A 20137-nucleotide genomic window follows, 5' to 3' on the forward strand; every position below is an offset into this window, starting at 1 on the left:
TAGTCAATGAAGCAGATGTTTTTCTGGAACTCCCTTGCTTTCTCTGTGAATGCTGGCAATTTGATCTTGGTTGCTCTGCCTTTTGTAAACCCAGCTTGTACATCTGGAAGTTTTTAGTTCACATATTGTTGAAGCCTGGCTGAAGGATTTTGAGCATAACTTTAGTAGCATGTGAAATGAGCACTATTATACGGTAGTTTGGCACTGCCTTTCTTTGAGACTGGAATGAAAACTGACCTTTTCCAGTCCTGTGGCCATTGCTGAGTTTTCCAAATTTGCTCGCACTTTGAATGCAACACTTTTAACAGCATCACCTTTTAGGATTTTAAATAACTCAGCTGGAATTCCATCACCTCCACTAGCTTTGTTCATAGTAATGCTGCCTAAGGCCCCCTTGATTTCACACTTCAGGATGTTTGGCTCTAGGTGAGTGCCCACACCATCATGGTTATCCAGGTCCTTAAGACCTTTTTTGTATAGTTCTGTGTATTCTTGCCACCTGTTCTTTATCTCTTTTGCCTCTGTTTGGTCCTTACATTTCCTGTCCTTTATTTTGCCCATCCTTGCATGAAATGTTCCCTTGGTATCTCCAGTTTTCTTGACAAGGTCTCTAGTCTTTCCCATTTTATTGTTTTCCTCTACTTCTTTGCACTTTCATTGAAGAAGGCCTGTTATCTCTCCTTGCTATTCTCTGGAATGCTTCATTCAGTTGGGTATATTTTTCCTTTTCTCCCTTGCCTTTCACCTCCCAGCTATTTGTAAAGCTTCCTCAGACAACCTCTTTACCTTCTTGCATTTCTTTTTCTTGGTGATTGTTTTGGTCACTGCCTCCTATACAGTGTTATGAACCTCTGTCATAGTTCTTTAGGCACTCTGTCTACCAGATCTAGTCCCTTGAATCTGTTTGTCACTTCCACTATATAATCATAAGGGATTTGATTTAGGTCATATCTGAATGACCTAATGGTTTTCCCTAATTTCTTCAATTAAGCCTGAATTTTGCAATAAGGAGCTCATGATCTGAGCCACAGTCAGCTCCAAATCTTCTTTTTGCTGGCTGTGTAGAGCATCTCCATCTTTGGCTGCAAAGAATATAATCAGTCTGTTTTCAGTATTGACCATTTGGTGATGTCCATGTGTAGAGTCATCTCTTGTGTTGTTGGAAGAGTATGTTTGCTATGACCAGTGTGTTGTCTTGAGAAAACTCTGTTAACCTTTGCTCTTCTTTATTTTGTACGTCAAGGCCAAACTTGGCTGTTACTCCAGGTATCTCTTGACTTCCAATTCCCTATTGGAATTTTGCATTCCAATTCCCTATGATGAAAAGGACATCTTTTTTTTTTTTTGGATGTTGGTTCTAAAAGGGCTTGTAGGTCTTCATAGAACTGGTCAACTTCAGCTTCTTCAACGTCAGTGGTTGGGGCATAGACTTGGATTCCTGTGATGTTGAGTGGTTTGCCTTAGAAACGAACTGAGATCATTCTGTCATTTTTGAGATTGCACCTAAGTACTGCATTTCAAACTCTTTTGTTGACTATGAGGGCTACTCCATTTCTTCTATGGGATTCTTGCCTACAGTAGTAGATATAATGGCCATCTGAATTAAATTGGCCCATTCCCATTCATTTTTGTTCACTGATTACTAAGATATTGATGTTCACTCTTGCTGTCTCCTGCTTGATCACATCCAGTTTACCTTGATTCATGAACCTAACATTCTAGCTTCTTACACACTATTGTTCTTTACAGCACTGAACTTTACTTTCACCACCAGGCACATCGACAAATGAACATCATTTCCACTTTGGCCCCGCCACTTCTTTCTTTCTGTAACTATTAGTAATTGCCTGGAGAAGGCAGTGGCAACCCACTCCAGTACTCTTGCCTGGAAAAGCCCATGGACAGAGGATCATGGTGGGCTGCAGTCCATGGGGTCATGAAGAGTCAGACACGATTGAGCGACTTCACTTTTCACTTTTCACTTTCATGCATTGGAGAAGGAAATGGCAACCCACTCCAGTGTTCTTGCCTAGAGAATCCCAGGGATGGGGGAGCATGGTGGGCTGCCGTCTATGGGGTCACACAGAGTCAGACACGACTGAAGCGACTTAGCAGCAGCAGCAGCAGTAATTGCCCTCCACTCTTCCCCAGTAGCATATTGGACACCTTCTGACCTGTGAGGGGGCGGGGGAAGGCGCTCATCTTTCGGTGTCATAACTGTTTATGTTAATGGGGTTCTCACAGCAAGAACACTGCAGTGGTTTGCCATTCCCTCCTCCAGTGGACCACATTTTGTCAGAACTCTCTACTATGACCCGTCTTTCTTGGGTGACCCTGCACAGCATGGCTCAGAGCTTCATTGAGTTATGCAAGCCCCTTCTCCATGACAAGGCTCTGATCCATGAAGGCTGGGGATATAGTAGTGAATAAAATAAACCAAAAAATCTGTTTTTGTGAAACTTACTCTCATGGTTGAAGACAGAGACAAAACAAGTAAATTTTGTAACATATTAGAAGGTGAAAATTTTCATGGAAAAAAATAAAACAAAGTGGGGTGATGGGAGGTAAATACAGTGGACAAGCAAAGCTTCATTGAGAAGTTGTCATTTGAGGAAAACTTGAAGGAGGTGAGAGAGGGATCATCTATCTGGCTATGTGGAGGAGAAGAACATTCCCAGTAGAGGGAACAGCAGCATGTGAAACAGTGATAAGGCAGGAGTTTTGGTATGTTCAATAATTAGCATTGAGGCCTGGGTAGTTGGAGCCACTGAGCAAGAGAAGAGTAATAGAAAATGAAGTCATGGAGGTGTAGATGGGGCAGCCGCAATATGTAGGCCACTGCAAGGACTTTGGCTTTTACTCTGAGAAAGAAGCCGATGAAGAGTTTCTGAGCAGAGAACAACATAGTCTGACATATTTTAAAAGGCTTATTCTGACTCAAATACTGAGAATAGATTGTAAGTAGATTTGAAATATTTATTTTGGCACTCAAGTTATATACCATACCTGGTATATAGTAAGTGTTAATAAATATCAAAAGGTTAACAAATTTTCAAAGCAATCTAACTTTAAAATGACATTTTTATATAATCAGGATGTTTAGATATGAATTAGATATCAGATGATACAAATGGTATTTTTAGGTATGATAATGTAATGACAGTTATGCTTAAAAGAGAGATTATTAGTTAGAGATACGTATAGAATATTTACTGATAAAATGATGATGTTTAGATCTTACTTTTACTGCTCCAGCAAAAATAAGCAAATACATAAAAGTGGGAAGATTGATAAGATGAATAAAATGTTGATAATCATTAAAGAAGGTGATGGATGCATGGAGTTTATTTTACTGTATATTATTTTATCTACTTCTGTGTATATTTGAAAGATTCATAATAAGGTTTAATATATACATTATATTTACACAGAGGAAAAAATATCTCTCTACATATATATATATATATTCAGAGAGATATAGATAAAATACATAAGATTTCATTTGGAATTCTGCCTTTAATAAAAATTTATCATAAAGAAATAATCATATATGCCTAAAGATGTAAGTAAAAGGATTTTTATGTTAGTGTTTTCAGAATAGCTAAAACTTGAACAAACAAAATTTTTATGGTTGGAAAATAAAAACTGTGGTATAATCTATACAGTGTAATAGATTATTATGTTTCGGTCCTTAAATTATTTTCAAAGATTATTTAATGCCATTAAAAAATATCCTAAATGTATAGTGAAAAAAGCAGAATGAAAAGTTCGATATATCATTATCCCAATCTTGACTAAAAAATCTATAAATATTTATAGATTTTAAAATTTAAAGGAAATATAAATTGTAACTAGTAGTTATCTCTAAGTGATAGGGTTTTAGGTCATTTTTATTTGATTCTTTATATTTTTCTGTATTTCTAAAATTTTCTTCAATAAATTTACCTGATTTTATTAAGACTACAGGAGGAGGTCCCCAGCAGGGGCCCAGGCACCCAGTTTTTGTGGAGAAGGAAATGGCAACCCACTCCAGTATTCTTGCATGGAGAATTCCATGGACAGAGGAACCTGGCAGGCTACAGTCCATGGGGTCGCAAAAAATCAGACACAACTGAGCAAGTAACACACATGCACACGTTAAGACTACAGAAGATACTATACGAATCTCTGGTTTAAGACTTTTGAAACTTCTGTTAGGATAAACAAATAATAAAATGGGGATAAAGATTCGTGTTCCAGGACGTTTGTTGAATTGCTGTTTATTTCACAAAAAATTGAAAATGTCTAAATTATCAACAAATTGGAAATGATTAAATTATGATACATCCATATGCAACTTGTAGGTGTTTCCAAAGAGTGAAATATGGAAGGTGCTCATGTAAAATAAAAGGAAGATACTGAACCACATGTTGTTTAGTTGCTCAGTCTTGTCCAACTCTCTTGGGACCCCATGGACTTCAGCCCGACAAGGCGCCTCTGTCCATGGGATTTCCCAGGCAAGAATATGGGAGTGGGTTGCCATTTCCTTCTCCAGAGTATCTTTCTGACCCAGGGATCAAACCCAAGTCTCCTGCATTCGCAGGCAGGTTCTTTATCACTGAGCCAACAGGGAAGCCCAAGTCATGTGTACAATATGACTGCAATTATATTTTTAAAAAATGAAAGATTGAAGATGGCCAATTTAGTTTTTCTACTTTCTATGCTTTCTGATTTGTCTATACTGAGTATGTATTACTTTATAATCAAAAATACATGAAGTATTTTAAAAATATGTAGAATACAAGGGAAAGAAAATGGATTTTTTTTAACTTTATATTGGAGTATAGTTGATTAACAATGTTGTGATAGGTTCAGGTATACAGCAAAGTGATTCAGATATACATGAAAGAAAATGGATGTTTAAGGAGAATAAAAGAGACCTGGAATCATGGCTAGGGGCAATACACTAAGGAGTTAGTTAAATGAAAAGGATTATTAAACATAAAGTTGAATTTGATGTAACAGGGCAAGAGGCCTGTTTTGTATTGTGTCTTCCCATGGTGCTCACTAATCTGACAGTAAAATTAGAGGAAGTAGCTGTAGTCATCCAGCATTAGGAGTGTTTAGCAAAGGCTCAGTGCATTGATATTATTGGTCTCCCTCCACAGTGGATGTGAGGATGTTTTTATAACCTGTAAAACTGTTAACAGCTAGCAAAAGTAGTTTCTCTCTGTCCTCATAGCCAACATCCTATTTAAGCCCTCATTACTCTTAAACTTACTGACTGCACTTCCTGCCCCAACTCTCTTTCCAAACCACCTTTTATGTTATTACCCAGCATTCTCTTTCTAACGTCCCAGTCAGATCATGTTATTTTTTTTCTTTTCAGAAACTTGTCTTGGTTCTGCATTACCTTAGAATGTCTGAAATTTCAAACTGCAAATCCAGGGGTCTTTATGATCTGGTCTCAAAGTACCTTTCTGTCCTAATCCCCTACTTTTTTCCATACAAGTTTTTCTCCCTCTTCATCATCCTACCTACCCTTCCCTAAATACACAAGTATTAGCTAACCTGTATTTTTGCTCAAGCAACATCCTCTAAAACATACAAGGACCGACAGTTACATGCTTTGGTTCTGCTGTTTACAGGTGGCTGTGTGACTTTTAATATATTATTTTGACCTCTTTGAGCCTCAATTTTTTGTTAATTTCTTCATCTTTATAATGGTAATACCTACTCATAGAGTTGTTATGATTCATTCAGATAATGAATACAAAAGCATATTGTAAACTAAATGCATGGCAAACATGCATGGCATTATTTTCTAGCCACCTCTACCTGTCAGGATGCTTTTGACTTCAAATAACAGAAATTCAACTGAAAGTGTCTTAAACAATAAGGCAGCCAGTCTGGAGGTTAGGCAGCTCCAGAGTTGGTTAATTCAGCAGCTCAGTTATGTCATCAGAGACACAAAGTCCGTCCATCCTCCTGCTTTGCTGTTCATTATCTGTTGTTCTCTTTAACTTGGTCCCCTCATGGTAGTAAGATGACTGCTACTGTCTTGGTGACTTACTGTCACATGCAGACAGCAGTGTTCAGAGGCAGAAAAGAGGAAGGTCCCTTTAGAATACTCCTGTTTAAGAGTGAAGAAATCTTTCTAGAAGCCTCCCCTATGTCCTCATCCCCAAACAACTGGCCCTCATGTTTTATTGATGGAAATTCTAGCATATGCTTATGCCTAAACCAATCATCAGTGGAAAAGAGTGAACTCATTTTAATTAGCTTGAACCAATCATGGTCAGTTCAGTTCAGTTCAGTCTCTCAGTCATGTCGGACTCTTTAAGACCAAATGAACCACAACACGCCAGGCCTCCCTGTCCCTCACCAACTCCCGGAGTCCACCCAAACCCATGTCCATTGAATCGGTGATGCCATCCAACCATCTTATTCTCTGTCGCCCCCTTCTCCTCCTGCTCCCAATCTTTCCCAGCATCAGGGTCTTTTCCAATGAGTCAACTCTTCGCATCAGGTGGCCAAAGTATTGGAGTTTCAGCTTCAACATCAGTCCTTCTAGTGAACACTCAGGACTAATCTGTAGGATGGACAGGTTGGATCTCCTTGCAGTCCAAGGAACTCTCAAGAGTCTTCTCCAACACCACAGTTCAAAAGCATCAATTCTTTGGTGCTCAGCTTTCTTTATTCTCCAACTCTCACATCCATACATGACTACTGGAAAAACCATAGCCTTGACTAGATGGACCTTTGTTGGCAAAGTAATGTCTCTGCTTTTTAATATGGTGTCTAGGTTGGTCATAACTTTCCTTCCAAGGAGTAAGTGTCTTTTAATTTCTTGGCTGCAGTCACCATCTGCAGGGATTTTGGAGCCCAGAAAAATAAAGTCAGCCACTGTTTCCACTCATTCCCCATCCATTTGCCATGAAGTGATGGAACCGGATGCCATGATCTTAGTTTTCTGAATGTTGAGCTTTAAAGCCAACTTTTTCACTCTCCTCTTTCACTTTCATCAAGAGGCTCTTTAGTTCTTCTTCACTTTCTGCCATAAGGGTGGTGTCATCTGCATATCTGAGGTTATTGATATTTCTCCTGGCAATTTTGATTCCAGCTTGTGCTCCATCCAGCCCAGCGTTTCTCATGATATACTCTGCATATAAGTTAAATAAGCAGGGTGACAATATACAGGCTTGACGTACTCCTTTTCCTATTTGGAACCAGTCTGTTGTTCCATGTCCAGTTCTAACTATTGCTTCCTGACCTGAATATAGGTTTCTCAAGAGGCAGGTCAGGTGGTCTAGGATTCGCATCTCTTTCAGAATTTTCCACAGTTTGTTGTGATCCACACAGTCAAAGGCTTTGGCATAATCAATAAAGCAGAAATAGATGTTTTTCTGGAACTCTCTTGCTTTTTCCATGATCCAGCAGATGTTGGCAATTTGATCTCTGGTTCCTCTGCCTTTCCTAAAACCAGCTTGAACATCTGGAAGTTCACAGTTCATGTTTTGCTGAAGCCTGGCTTGGAGAATTTTAAGTATCACTTTACTAGCATGTGAGATGAGTGCAATTGTGCAGTAGTTTGAGCATTCTTTGGCATTGCCTTTCTTTGAGGTTGGAATGAAAACTGACCTTTTCCAGTCCTGTGGCCACTGCTGAGTTTTCCAAATTTGCTGGCATACTGAGTGCAGCACTTTCACAGCATCGTCTTTCAGGATTTGAAATAGCTCAACTGATATTCCATCACTTCCACTAGCTTTGTTCTTAGTGATGCTTCCTAAGGCCCACTTGACTTCACATTCCAGGACGTCTGGCTCTAGGTGAGTGATCACACCATCATGATTATCTGTGTCATGAAGATCTTTTTTGTACAGTTCTTCTGTGTATTCTTTCCACCTCTTCTTAATATCTTCTGCTTCTGTTAGTTCCCTACCATTTCTGTCCTTTATTGAGCCCATGATCATCCCCTGGTATTTGCTCCTACCTCTCCTAAAGGAACAGATGCTAAAAAAAAAAAAAGTGGGAGCTTTGTTAGAGAGGGAAAGATTGCAATAGCACAATGTATTTAGAGATGATCCTAGTTTATTAGGACAAGGAGGTGATGAAGTAGTAAGTAGTAGATTCAACATAAAGAGGAGTTGGGTTTTAGTGGGTCAAGATTTCAGTTAAACATCATACAAAACGAGGAGAAAACAAACAGGGAGGACAGAGAATGAAGCTTTCGTTTTTCTAGTTTAAACATTTGTTTTCATGTCTAAATAGGTATGCAGTGGAACTGACGAAGACCCTGATGATAAAAATGCACCATTTCGACAACGGCCATTTTGCAAATATAAAGGACATACTGCTGATCTTCTTGATCTTTCCTGGTCTAAAGTAAGAAATTCTTATTTGAATTTTGTATTCTGCCTAACTTTCTAGGATAAGAACAAATGTTTTATTTGTATGATTATCTCCATCAAGTCCGAATGTCTGTAGCTATTTTGTGGGAGTTACAAATTAATTGAAATTTAAAAAGAGAAATGATAGATTAGGCTAATAAGAAAATGTTTATATTACTTAACAGCTTCTATCTGGATCTGTCTATATACTTATACTTCTTGCTTTTTTTAATAAAGTAATTTTGCAAAATAACTATCCTCAGCAAAATGCGTATGACTTCAACTACAAAGATGAAGTCTGACCTAGCCAATCAAGACTGTTTTGGAGCTAGTCTGCTACCTTCATGAAATTATTAATTTAGGTTTAACAATTATATTCTACAAATCTTCATTTTATGTTTTTTTTTTTCCTTAGAGCAAGATTATTTTAGGAATAGGGGGCTATTTTGCCACCAATCAAATATCTTAGAAGTTTGCAAAAATTTTAAGAGGTATTTTAAATTTCTTTTAAGAGATCTGAAACATGAAGCCGTTTTTGGAATTTTTGCATTATTCAATATGCTTTCTTTGCATTAAAATTTGTCATTAATCAGAATCTAATATATAATAAGAATTTGTGGGGGAAAATAATATTTAAAAGCCTTAAATTGAGAAAAGTCATCCAAGTTAGCAAAATACTAGCAAGGATACTGGTAATGCCCATATATTTTAACTATGTCAGGAGAACTTCACGTATTACAAAGATATCACTGGTATGTATTGGCAAGTCAGATTCCCAGGTGGCTTAGTGATGAAGAATCTGACTGCCAATTCAAGAGATGTGGATTCAGTCCCTGGGTCAGGAAGATCCCCTGGAGAAGAGAATGGAAACCCACTCTAGTATTCTTGCCTGGAAAATCTCATGGACGGAGGAGCCTGGTGGGCTTCCAAAGAGTTGGACATGACTGAGCATGCACACATACTAGTGAGTCAGGCTTCCCTGAGCTCCAGCTTTGAGTCACTCCACTTATGAATTGCTGCTCCTATTATATTTGTTTAGATATTATGGGTGTATTTCATAACATCTTTCTCTAACCTCCTGGAACAAGCTTGGGCCTCACCTGGTAGTCTAATTCTAAATGGAGCCCCAATTGTACCTTTGTTCCCCCTTCACCATACCCTGTATGAAATCTGTTGTCAGAAGATGGAAGTTTAAAGTATCCTTAAATCTGATAATCATATTCATCTAGAATAAGTACAAAGCACCTAATTGGGAACCTTGCACTCATTTTACTGTCTTAAAACAAGCCAGTATTTTTTGTGAAATGTAAAACTAACTGAAGAAATTAATTCTCCATTGACCACTGTATCAGTCAGGGTTCTCCAGAGTAACAGAACCAAGAGGAAAAACATACATCAGGAGGTTTATTTTAAGGAATTGGCTCACATGGTTGCAAGGCCAAGCAAGTTTAAAATCTGTAGGGCAGGCTTTGAAAGCACAGCAGGTGTCATACTGGAGTCTTAAGGCAGAATTTCTTCCCCAGAAAACCTCAGTTTTATTCCTAAGGCCTTCATCTGTCTGTGCGCTCTTTCCTTAAACTTTCTTTTTACTTAACTGTTTATGTACATTTCTAGGTCTTGTTGGCAATGAGATTCTAAGCCCCTCAAGAATAGGGGTCTGACTTTCTTTACTGTTTTTTCTTTCAGTATCTAGTACAGTTGATATTTATAGGGGGTTTTCTGTTTGTTGAAAATTTATTTTGTGCCAGGTAGCAAGAATTACCTTGTTAATTCTTCTTCTTTTTTTTTTTTTTTTTAAACATTTACCTTGTTAATGCTATGAGGTAGATGCTATTTCATATTGTGGATTAGAAGCCTGGGCCTCTGACCCATCCCAGATCACACAACTAGTTATGGGTAGAACCTAGATCTGAATCTAATTTTTCTGACTCATAAGACCATGCTTATTTCAAGAAAATTATTTAATTTTGTTTAGTTAATAAGTATTTATTGAACAAAAATCTCTTAGCATAACAGAACCAGTCTTAACACATCTTCAACATCTTCACTTTTAGGGTTGTCTTAGTATTTCTTTTGTATACTTAAACCAATGTACTGTTGGAAGAATAAATTCAGTTTTAATGAACAGTAGACCATAGATTTAGTTTTTATACACTGATTATTAAATATCAGGAAATATAAAGCAAACTGTATATACTCTTCAAAACTTCTGGAACTGAGTGGACCTTGAAAATAAAAAGAATTGTTATTAGATGTTTCAAAAGTTATTGTAAATCTTTCAAAATTCTATTTTTTCTATTATTTTGGTTTTATTTTATATTTTTATTTTTGTTTTGGGGTTTTTAGATTTTTTCTTTTCTCTTTTTTTAACTTGTCAAAGTTATATTTTTAGTTGTAAGCTACATCTTTATTTTAAAATAGGTATACCACATAAAATATACTTTTTTTTACACTGGCCCAGATAGCATATATGTATCAGTACAGTAACATATCTGAATCCATATTTGTGCTTAGTCTTTTTACATTCAAAGATTAAAGAGTCTTTATTACTTTAAGCAAATAACAAAGCATCTCATTTTTCATAAGCACTCTGCACAGTAGTATAGTGGTTAGAGCCTGACCTAGAGCCAGACTACCCGGGTTCAAATTGCAGCTTTGCCACTGACAAGCTGTATAGTCTTAGACAAATTATTTAACCTCTCTACCTCAGTGTTCTCATTTGCAAAAGCAGATAATAATATACATACCTCATAGGATTGCTGTATAGTGCTGAGAACAATGTTTAGCATATTGTAAGTACTCAGTAAATATCATCATTATTTCAATTTGTTTAGCACTTTTACTCATGCCAAAGAATACTAAGATTTCATTTGAGTTTCCTTGTTCAGCATAGTTTCCTTGTTCAACATAACTCATAGTTCTTCCCTTAAATAGATTTGTATTTAGAAATTAAAGAGCTTCTGCCAGCTGAAAGCTTTTGACAAATAGATGTTTGGTTTCTGGTGATGAGCCATTATAATGCCTAAGTCAGTTACACTACCCTCTTCTAGCTTTGAAAATTCTGAGACATTTGACAATTTCTATTCTCTAATTTTCTTGCCTGAGGTGTGACAGGTGCACAATAACTTTTCATTTCCATGCTGCTTTGGATGATGATCTTTTTTAAGGCATGTTAAGTGACATTTAGGGAACTCATGTAAGTTAAAATTCACTAGTGTTATCAATGTGAAAATAACCAAAGTGATGCTAACTTCCAGTAGGTGCAGACTCCCAACGACTAAGGCACACCCTGGTCCTCTCTCGGCATCTTGCAAATTTCTTTCAATAGAAGTCATAAGATTCATCCTCATTTCAGAATATGTAATGTCAGAAAGTCTTAGAATCAAAGAAATATGGTATTTAACTATTTGGGGAAAAAATGGGATTGTCCAAGTGAATTGGATATCTTTTTGTGCTGTCTGATGCTGCATATAACAGTAATAATAATAACAAAACTATTGTACTAAAACTAAAAGTTCACTTTTATGGTGTAAATATTTTTTATATGATGGTAAAATAATCAATGTCAATTTCTCCATAGAACTACTTTCTGCTTTCTTCTTCAATGGATAAAACAGTCAGATTATGGCACATTTCCAGAAGAGAATGCCTTTGCTGTTTTCAGCATATAGATTTTGTCACTGCCATAGCTTTCCATCCAAGAGTAAGTGTTTACATGTTTTTTGTTATACTATGAGGAAGGTGAGGGAACCAGGTTTCTCTGGAGGATATCTGGACTACAGGAAAAAAAATTATTAATAGCTGTATAGTTTACAGCAGCTTAATTTAATGTTTCATTCTGCTTTAGAAATAAGGAACTAAATATTGTACTAATCTGTATTAGAAGAGCTGGAAATATTATAGTCTAAATATCAATATACTAGTGAGAAGTCATCCCACTAGTGAAAAGTCATCTCAAGTCTTTAATAAAACCTGCAGGGTATAAATAAATAAGATATCCTATTAAAGAGGAGAGAGGTTGGAGATGGTGGAAGATGAAAAGACAGCAGGTAAATAAGAAAGGGAAGCATATAGGCAGGAATAGTTAGTTGTAGGAGAGTCAGGAAGGGAAGAGACAAAGAAAAGGTTGAAAGTGGCAAAAACAAAAATTCGTTATAAGATAGACTGAATTCCTGTGTCATGTCTGGAAACACTGTTAATCTTGAGATCTCCTCTTACTCATTTTCAGTGTAGAAAATCCTGTCATATCTTTCCTCCAGAAGGAATTTAGTATGATTACAACTAAAGGAGAAAAGTCTACTATCATGGACTCCAGACCTATCTGATGCCCTTGTAAGATAGATCCACTAAATGCATAAGGCTAGAGAAGCTTTAGTTCTTTGCAGCTGTAAGGACAAAGGATGTCATGTGTTGGCGCTGCTTCACCAGCTAGGTTGAAATAAGTGGAAGGCTTGAGCTGACCTTCGTTGAATTTCCCTCCCCTATGTTAGTGTATATGATTACATTTCCAATCATGTCCTCATCTCTATATGTTAATACCCGTTGTCTTTTTAATGCAGACTTTCAATTATATTCACATTTCTTTCTCTCTTTCCTCAGATTAAGAAAGAAGAATGACTTTTGTCTCTCAATATAATTTCCCTCCCTGGGCAGGCTTATAACATAGGCATTAATAAAGTACTTGATTAAGAACTTTTGAATATTAAAGATGTTTATTCTGTGTTAACACCATATCAGTTTGACCATCAAGCTCTCGAGGCTTCTTTCTGAAAAATACCCCCATCCTGTCACCTAAGGATGCAGCAGAAGAATGGATTTACCCCTGTCAGCAACTGTGAACAAAATCCCCCACATCTATTTTAACTATACTGTATCAGAGTGGAAAGAGGGGTATTAGATGGTGATAGTTATCCATGTAGTACTTTATCATTAAGGTTTCTGTTTAGTCATCAATTTTCCTATACCTTTATTTGGTTTTATTTTAGAAACTGAAAAGCCTTATTTCTAAAACTTCTACTTACTTGGAGAGTTTATGAGAGGGGCTAGGGAAGAATGGAGTGATGTTGACATTTTCCTTGGAAATATGACTCTATCAAATAATGTAACCTGGAAGGAAGCAGGGTTATAAAAGAAATAGCAAAATAGAGATACTCACACATATACACATGTGTATATGTGTATATAAATAAAATTCTGAATTGTAAGACCAAGATAAAGTATTTTTACTTGTTCAACACTTCTACTGGTATACATTGAGTTGAGCCTACTATACCATATCCGTAAAAATACCTATTCTATGAAGGTTATCCTTGACAGGCTTCAGAAGTAGGTAAGAATAATAATCTTGAGTGGAAAAGAAAATCTGTTTCATGTTTTGGCGTCCTAATTATTTTATCTTTAATTCTTACGTTACCAAAAATTAGAGCAACTTTGTGATAGGCCTGGTTTAATTTAGAACAAGGTTTCTAAACCTTGACACTAATGGTATTTTGGGTTGGATAATTCTTTTTTGTAGAGAGAGGGAAGGCTGTCTTGTGCATTGTAGTATGTTTAACAGCATTTCTGGTCTCTACCCACTAGATGTCAGTAGCACCCACCCCCTAAATTGTGACAATCAGAAATGTCTCTGGACATTCCTTAAATGTGCTAGCCCTGCTAGGTGTCCCTACCTGACCCCCTGCCAACCCCCCGCAGAACGGCAGTGATTAAAGATTCAGGACGCGCATTAACAGAGAACCCAGAATTTCTCAAACTTATTTGATCACAGAACACTTCTACATGATATTTACTCCATTGTCTGTTAACATCTATTCTTTGGGAAAAGCAGTTGAAGGATATGATAGAATGATTAGAACCTCATTTCTCAAAAATGAATATTGAGGTTTCTAATTGTTATTTTTAATGAATAAAATAATGCTTACTCTAATACTTTTAAAATAAAATCTTAACATATTTTAACATTTATTCCTAATAGACTTGATGTATTGATTTGCTGATTAGTTTTTCTTCATGTGGTAAAATGAAAGCTTCCTCTTTTGCCACCTTTTTAGGATGACAGGTATTTTCTAAGTGGGTCATTGGATGGAAAGCTCCGCCTTTGGAACATACCTGACAAAAAAGTGGCTTTGTGGAATGAAGTAGATGGTCAAACAAAATTGATCACAGCTGCAAATTTCTGTCAGAATGGCAAATATGCAGTGATTGGAACATATGACGGCAGGTGTATTTTCTATGATACAGAGGTAAATGACTATCTTGTATAAATTACATACTTGAATACTTAGAAGACCCTTCTGTGGTTTGGAATAAGTTGATGTATCCTCCCTGGGCTTTAACTGCCTTATCTGTAAATTGGGACAAATAATATTAATACCATGTTTGTCTGTGAGTTGGCTCAGGTGATCTTTGAGGTTCTAATTCTGATCTTTTTAAATTGTGGTTTCTTTTTAGCATTTGAAATACCACACACAGATACATGTCCGATCTACCAGAGGGCGCAACAAGGTTGGAAGGAAAATTACTGGCATTGAGCCTTTACCTGGAGAAAACAAGGTACTAAGTATTCAAAACCATCTCTCTCCATACTATATATAGGCTCCTGAAAGTAAGTTCTTCATATCTTGGCTAAGAATATATTTCCTTTCTTATGGAATATTGCTTTTTCTAGTTTTGAGGTATATTCTGTATTTGTGTAACACCCTTTTTTGGTTGTACCTTAACACAGATTAAATGGTGTTATTTTTAACTTTTCCTTTGATTTGTTTTTAGATACTGGTAACCTCAAATGACTCCAGAATCAGACTGTATGATCTTAGAGATTTGTCGCTGTCCATGAAGTATAAGGGTTATGTCAACAGCAGCAGCCAGATCAAAGCAAGTTTCAGGTAAATTAGCAATGAGGAATTCCCCATAGAGATCAGAATATTTCTTCCCTACTCCCATTTTTCCATTGATCTATACCTTATGTTTATATGTTTATGTATAGTGGTGTTAGTTAGTTTGGGTTTTTACAACTGGTATCTCATATTATCAATCATACAGAACTTACCTTATCCACCTGTTTGGTAGATTTAGAATTGTTCCTCCTCTGCTGATGAAGAAGCAACATCCAGAAAATTAAGTAATTTGCCTTAAGTCACACTGGTGGTATCAGAGCCAGGATTAGAAGACTCCCAGCTCCAGAATTTGTGCTTTTGTATTTTCATGTATGCTTTCTAAGAGGAGATTTATCCCACCACCACTCACACTTGGCCTTTTAAGTACAGAAACTAAGCATTTTGAGACCTAAGGTACAATGTCCTGTATATACCTTTACATGTCATTATTATTTGAACTCTTAATTTAGGGTCTGCAGGCTCTCCTGAAATACCTACCTCTTCTTTCTTTATAGCCCTCTTTATTTCAGTCCTTTTCTTACCAGTTCTCTGTTCTTCTTGAACTACCCAGTAATTACCCAGTAATTTAATTAGTAAAGTATTCAGCTTCTCTCTTTTATCTCTTAAGTAGACATTCCTCCTGAGGGCTTCCCTGGTGGCTCAGTGGTATAGGATCTGCCTGCAATGCAGGAGACACAGGTTCCATCCCTGGGTGGGGAAGATCCCCTGGAGAAGGAAATGGCAACCCACTCCAGTATTCTTGCCTGGTGACATCCCATGGACAAAGGAGCCTGACCTGCCTGGTGTCAGAAAGGGTCATACATGACTTAGAGACAAAGCAGCAACAACAGGCATTCCTTCCAGTGTGGGTTAACCTAGCAGCAGTTACCTAGAACTTTGATGAACGTATGAATGCCAGTGGCCACCCATGTCAACCCTACATGTTCAGGGCCTCTGAAGTGAGGCAAGGAGTCTGTATTTCAGCAAGTTCTCTTGAATGTTTTCTTAGGTGTTTCAAACTAGGAAGCTCGATAGAGAGAAACCCCTAAAAAGCCCCACAACTTTGATTCTTTTTCTCTCTTCCCTAAATTTAGCCATGATTTTAATTACCTTGTTAGTGGCTCAGAAGATAAGTATGTTTATATCTGGAGTACTTACCATGACTTAAGCAAGTTTACTTCAGTCAGGAGAGATCGTAATGACTTTTGGGAAGGTATTAAAGGTAAGTAAATGCCCAGTTTGGTGTGTCTTTTAAATAAATAAAGTTAAAATGAAGATATAAGTAAATTTGTATAGGCATTATTTCAGAGAGAGAGTTTGGCAGTTTTAACTGCTTTCAGTTTGTATTGGCTTTGTTTGACTTTTCTATACCAAGGAAGAACTTAATACTTGTGTAAAATTTGAGAAGTCATGGAATCTCAGAACTTGTATGTGGTTTTGGGTTTTTTTAAGAAAATATTTTTGAGTTTTAAATAGTTCTGAGTTACTTCTTATCTGTTCATTTCTAAAGATATTTGTATATAACATACACTATTATATTTTTTGTATATTATACTTTTTATCTTGATGTTTAGAATCAAGCTTATTAGTAATCCTAAAGTTGATTTTTTTTTTACAGCACATAATGCAGTTGTTACATCAGCTATCTTTGCTCCAAACCCAAGTTTGATGTTGTCTTTGGATGTGCAATCTGAAAAATCAGAAGGAAATGAAAAAGGTGAAGATGCCGAAGTGTTGGAAACCATGCCCTCTGGTAGGTACCTGTGTTTTATTTGTCCTTCATGCTCTCTGATCAGCCTTTAGTAACTTCATTGATCTATGAGTATTATGAGGTCTTCATGAATATGAAGAATATTTATTTTATACAACATAATGGTTGACAGATATTCATTTCTGAACGTTTTGGTAACATAATTCTTGGAGGTTTTACTTCTCTTAAATTCACCTGGGAATTAAAAATGAAAATTTTGAAAAGTTGTAAATTTTTTTATGAACAGTTGTTCTCTTTAGAGAAATGCAAACAAGACATAAATATATACATAATATATCACCTTTCTCTTCTACTACAGTATCATCTCTGTGAGGACACAGAGTTTCTGTGTTTTATTTATTGTTGTAGTGCCAGTGCCTAGCCCAGTGCTTGCCTGCATATGGTAGATGCTTAATAAAGAATTACTGAATAAGTGAGTTAAACCAAAATGAAAGCAATATTCTTTTCTCTTACCACAAATTTATAGCTTCTCATAGATAGCTCTTGGGTTGACCAAAAAGTTTGAGTTTTTCCCTAACATCTAGTGGAAAAACCTGAATGAAGTTTTTGGCTAACCCAATATCTCCAAGCCTGTACTAAGGCTTTAATAATGAATAGTACTTTCAGTTATATAAAATGCTCAGATTAGGAAGTAAAAAGAAACCATCAGGTAGTAGTGAGTGCCAATGATATAAAAATGATTTTCCTGTTAATTCTCAAGAACAAGGTAAAGCCATGTGAATTTGGACCAATTCTTAACAAAAACAGTTTGTATTGTTATAATCGATTGCGGAATATTTTAGTAAATGAGTTTTCTCACTTTAGAGACTACACCAGGTCTTGAAGAGTGTTATAAAGACACAACAATGCATACAGTGTACCAAGAGTGCTTCTAAAATTATTTGAATATTTAAAAGTTCTCAAGCATGTTTATTTAATCTAAGGCAGTTTCCCTTGTGGTATTGTTTGCACTGTACACTGCACTAAATACACTATTTCTTCTGTCTGTGAAGCAAAGTTTTGATACCAAAGACAAGCTTCAGTCTAGCACTTCTTTCATTTACATGCTTTAAAAGTAAACCGACTCAGAATTATTACACCTTTCCTAAATGCCTGTTTGGAAATATTTCTTTTCTTTTTTTCCCTCAAAGTCAAATCCTGTTTCTTGTTTCTGTCTTCTAAATTAAGTCGTTTGGTTGGGTTTTTTCTTTTTTTTGTCCGATGATTCCTTTTTGCACTCTGTACATTTCCCCTACACATTCCACAGAAAATTCTAGCTTTTAAAACTATTTGAGGAAAAATGGAAAGTGCTTTTTTTAAACTTCTCAAAACCACACTGTATTAACATTGTTCAGTTACTACTTTGCTGGGTCCTTTTTAAAGAGGCACAACTTTGGATCATACTCAGATTTGTGTTTGTTGTTTTCTACCTGTGTAGGTATATTCTAAGAATACTCTTCAAACCCAGGGTATGAGATCATAAAGTATATCTGATTGCCTTCCTCTTTATTCCTGACATATTTGACTATTTAAGCTTCCATTTTCTTCATGTTTAAAATGGTGATTATACCTCATTGATAAGGTTTTGATATGGGCAGAAGACCTAAATGACATTTCTCCAAAGAAGACATACAGATAGCCAACAGGCACGTGAAAAGATGTTCCATATCACTAATTATTAGAGAAATGCAAATCAAAAGTACAGTACACACACACACGCGCGCGCGCGCGCGCGCGCGCGCGCGCGCGCGCGCGCGCGCGTGCTGGAATATTACTCACCCATTAAAAAGAATGAAATAATGCCACTTGCAGCAACATGGATGGACCTAATGATTATATTAAGTGAAGTAAGTCAGACAGACAAAGATAAGTATGATGTCATTTATATATGAAATCCAAAAAAATAGTACCAATGAACTTACAAAACAGAAACAGACTCATAGACATAGAAAACAAACTTACAGTTAACAAAAGGAAGAGGAAAGGGAGAAATTATGAGTATGGGATTAACAGATGCACACTACCATATATAAAACAGATACATAACAAGGATTTACTATATAGCACAGAGAACTATATTCAATATCTTATAACAACCTATAATAGAAAAAATATATATGTACATATATGTGCATGCATGCTCAGTCATTTCAATTGTGTCCGACTCTATGCGACCCTATGGACTGCAGCCTGCCAGGCTTCTCTGTCCATGGGGTTTTCTGGGCAAGAATACTGGTGTAGGTTGCCATACCTCCTTACAGGGGATCTTCCCAACCCAGGGGTCAAACCCATGTCTCTTACGTCTACCTGCATTGGCAAGCGGGTCTTGTACCACTAGCGCCACGTGGGAAGCTCATGTAAATATTTATGTACCTCCAAGTATATGCATGTCTCAATCACTTTTCTGTACAGCTGAAACTAACACAATATTGTAAATCAACTATACTTCAATTTTTAAAGATACGGCTGAAAACTAAAAAAAGAAACAAGGTTGTGATAAAAATTAAAGATAAGACATGCCTCTAGCAAAATGCCTGGTATATAGTAGATATTATCATCTTCATTATATAGTATCTTATAAAGCATTTTTATATTTATATATATGATGATTTCTTTTATTCTCCAGCCTCTCTGATATCTGTCAGTTGTTTGCTGTTGCTTCTGCTGCATGATGGTACTTTGAGATAAACGAAAAGTGTATTAGGAATAGTCAAAGGCTTAGCATATGTTTTTAGCAAATCTAAGTGAAACCATTTTGTCTAACTCATCCTGTACACAACTTTCCATTTAAAGTTTGGATTATCTGCTTCCTTACAAATCAGCACTTCTTAAGTCTACAGTGTTTGCCTGTGCATAATCGTTAACACTGAATTGTGTTTGTTAAATGTTTTTACCAGCAAACATAAGAGGTAAGCATTTTTGCCATTCAGCATAGCTACATAGTTCTTCAGTATGGACTGGAAAGGCAAAAGGTGTTGTCAGCATTCACAGAGCAATCATGTATACTTCATTTCATGGCAGTTCCAGTCTGTCTGCTGTACAGTAAACCTTACTGTCAACCTCATTAGTGAGCCCTGTTAGCAAAAGACTTGCCCAGCTGATCCCATCTTGCCAACACTCCAGTCCTGGGGCTGAATAATATA

General features: G+C 36.5%; 1 protein-coding gene across 1 annotated transcript in view; it reads left to right on the forward strand.

Moving 5' to 3' along the window:
* The window catches only part of WDR44 (WD repeat domain 44), an 88093-nt gene that overhangs the window by 66991 nt on the left and 965 nt on the right, over positions 1-20137 (forward strand). The window contains exons 13-19 of the mRNA XM_052663398.1: positions 8251-8364; positions 11950-12072; positions 14420-14611; positions 14820-14921; positions 15138-15253; positions 16339-16466; positions 16863-16997. Coding sequence (XP_052519358.1) covers positions 8251-8364; positions 11950-12072; positions 14420-14611; positions 14820-14921; positions 15138-15253; positions 16339-16466; positions 16863-16997 — 910 coding nt within the window. The remainder of the gene's footprint in view (positions 1-8250; positions 8365-11949; positions 12073-14419; positions 14612-14819; positions 14922-15137; positions 15254-16338; positions 16467-16862; positions 16998-20137) is intronic.

The sequence above is a fragment of the Budorcas taxicolor genome, chromosome X (genome assembly GCF_023091745.1).
Source record: "Budorcas taxicolor isolate Tak-1 chromosome X, Takin1.1, whole genome shotgun sequence".
Taxonomy (NCBI): Eukaryota; Metazoa; Chordata; class Mammalia; order Artiodactyla; family Bovidae; genus Budorcas; species Budorcas taxicolor.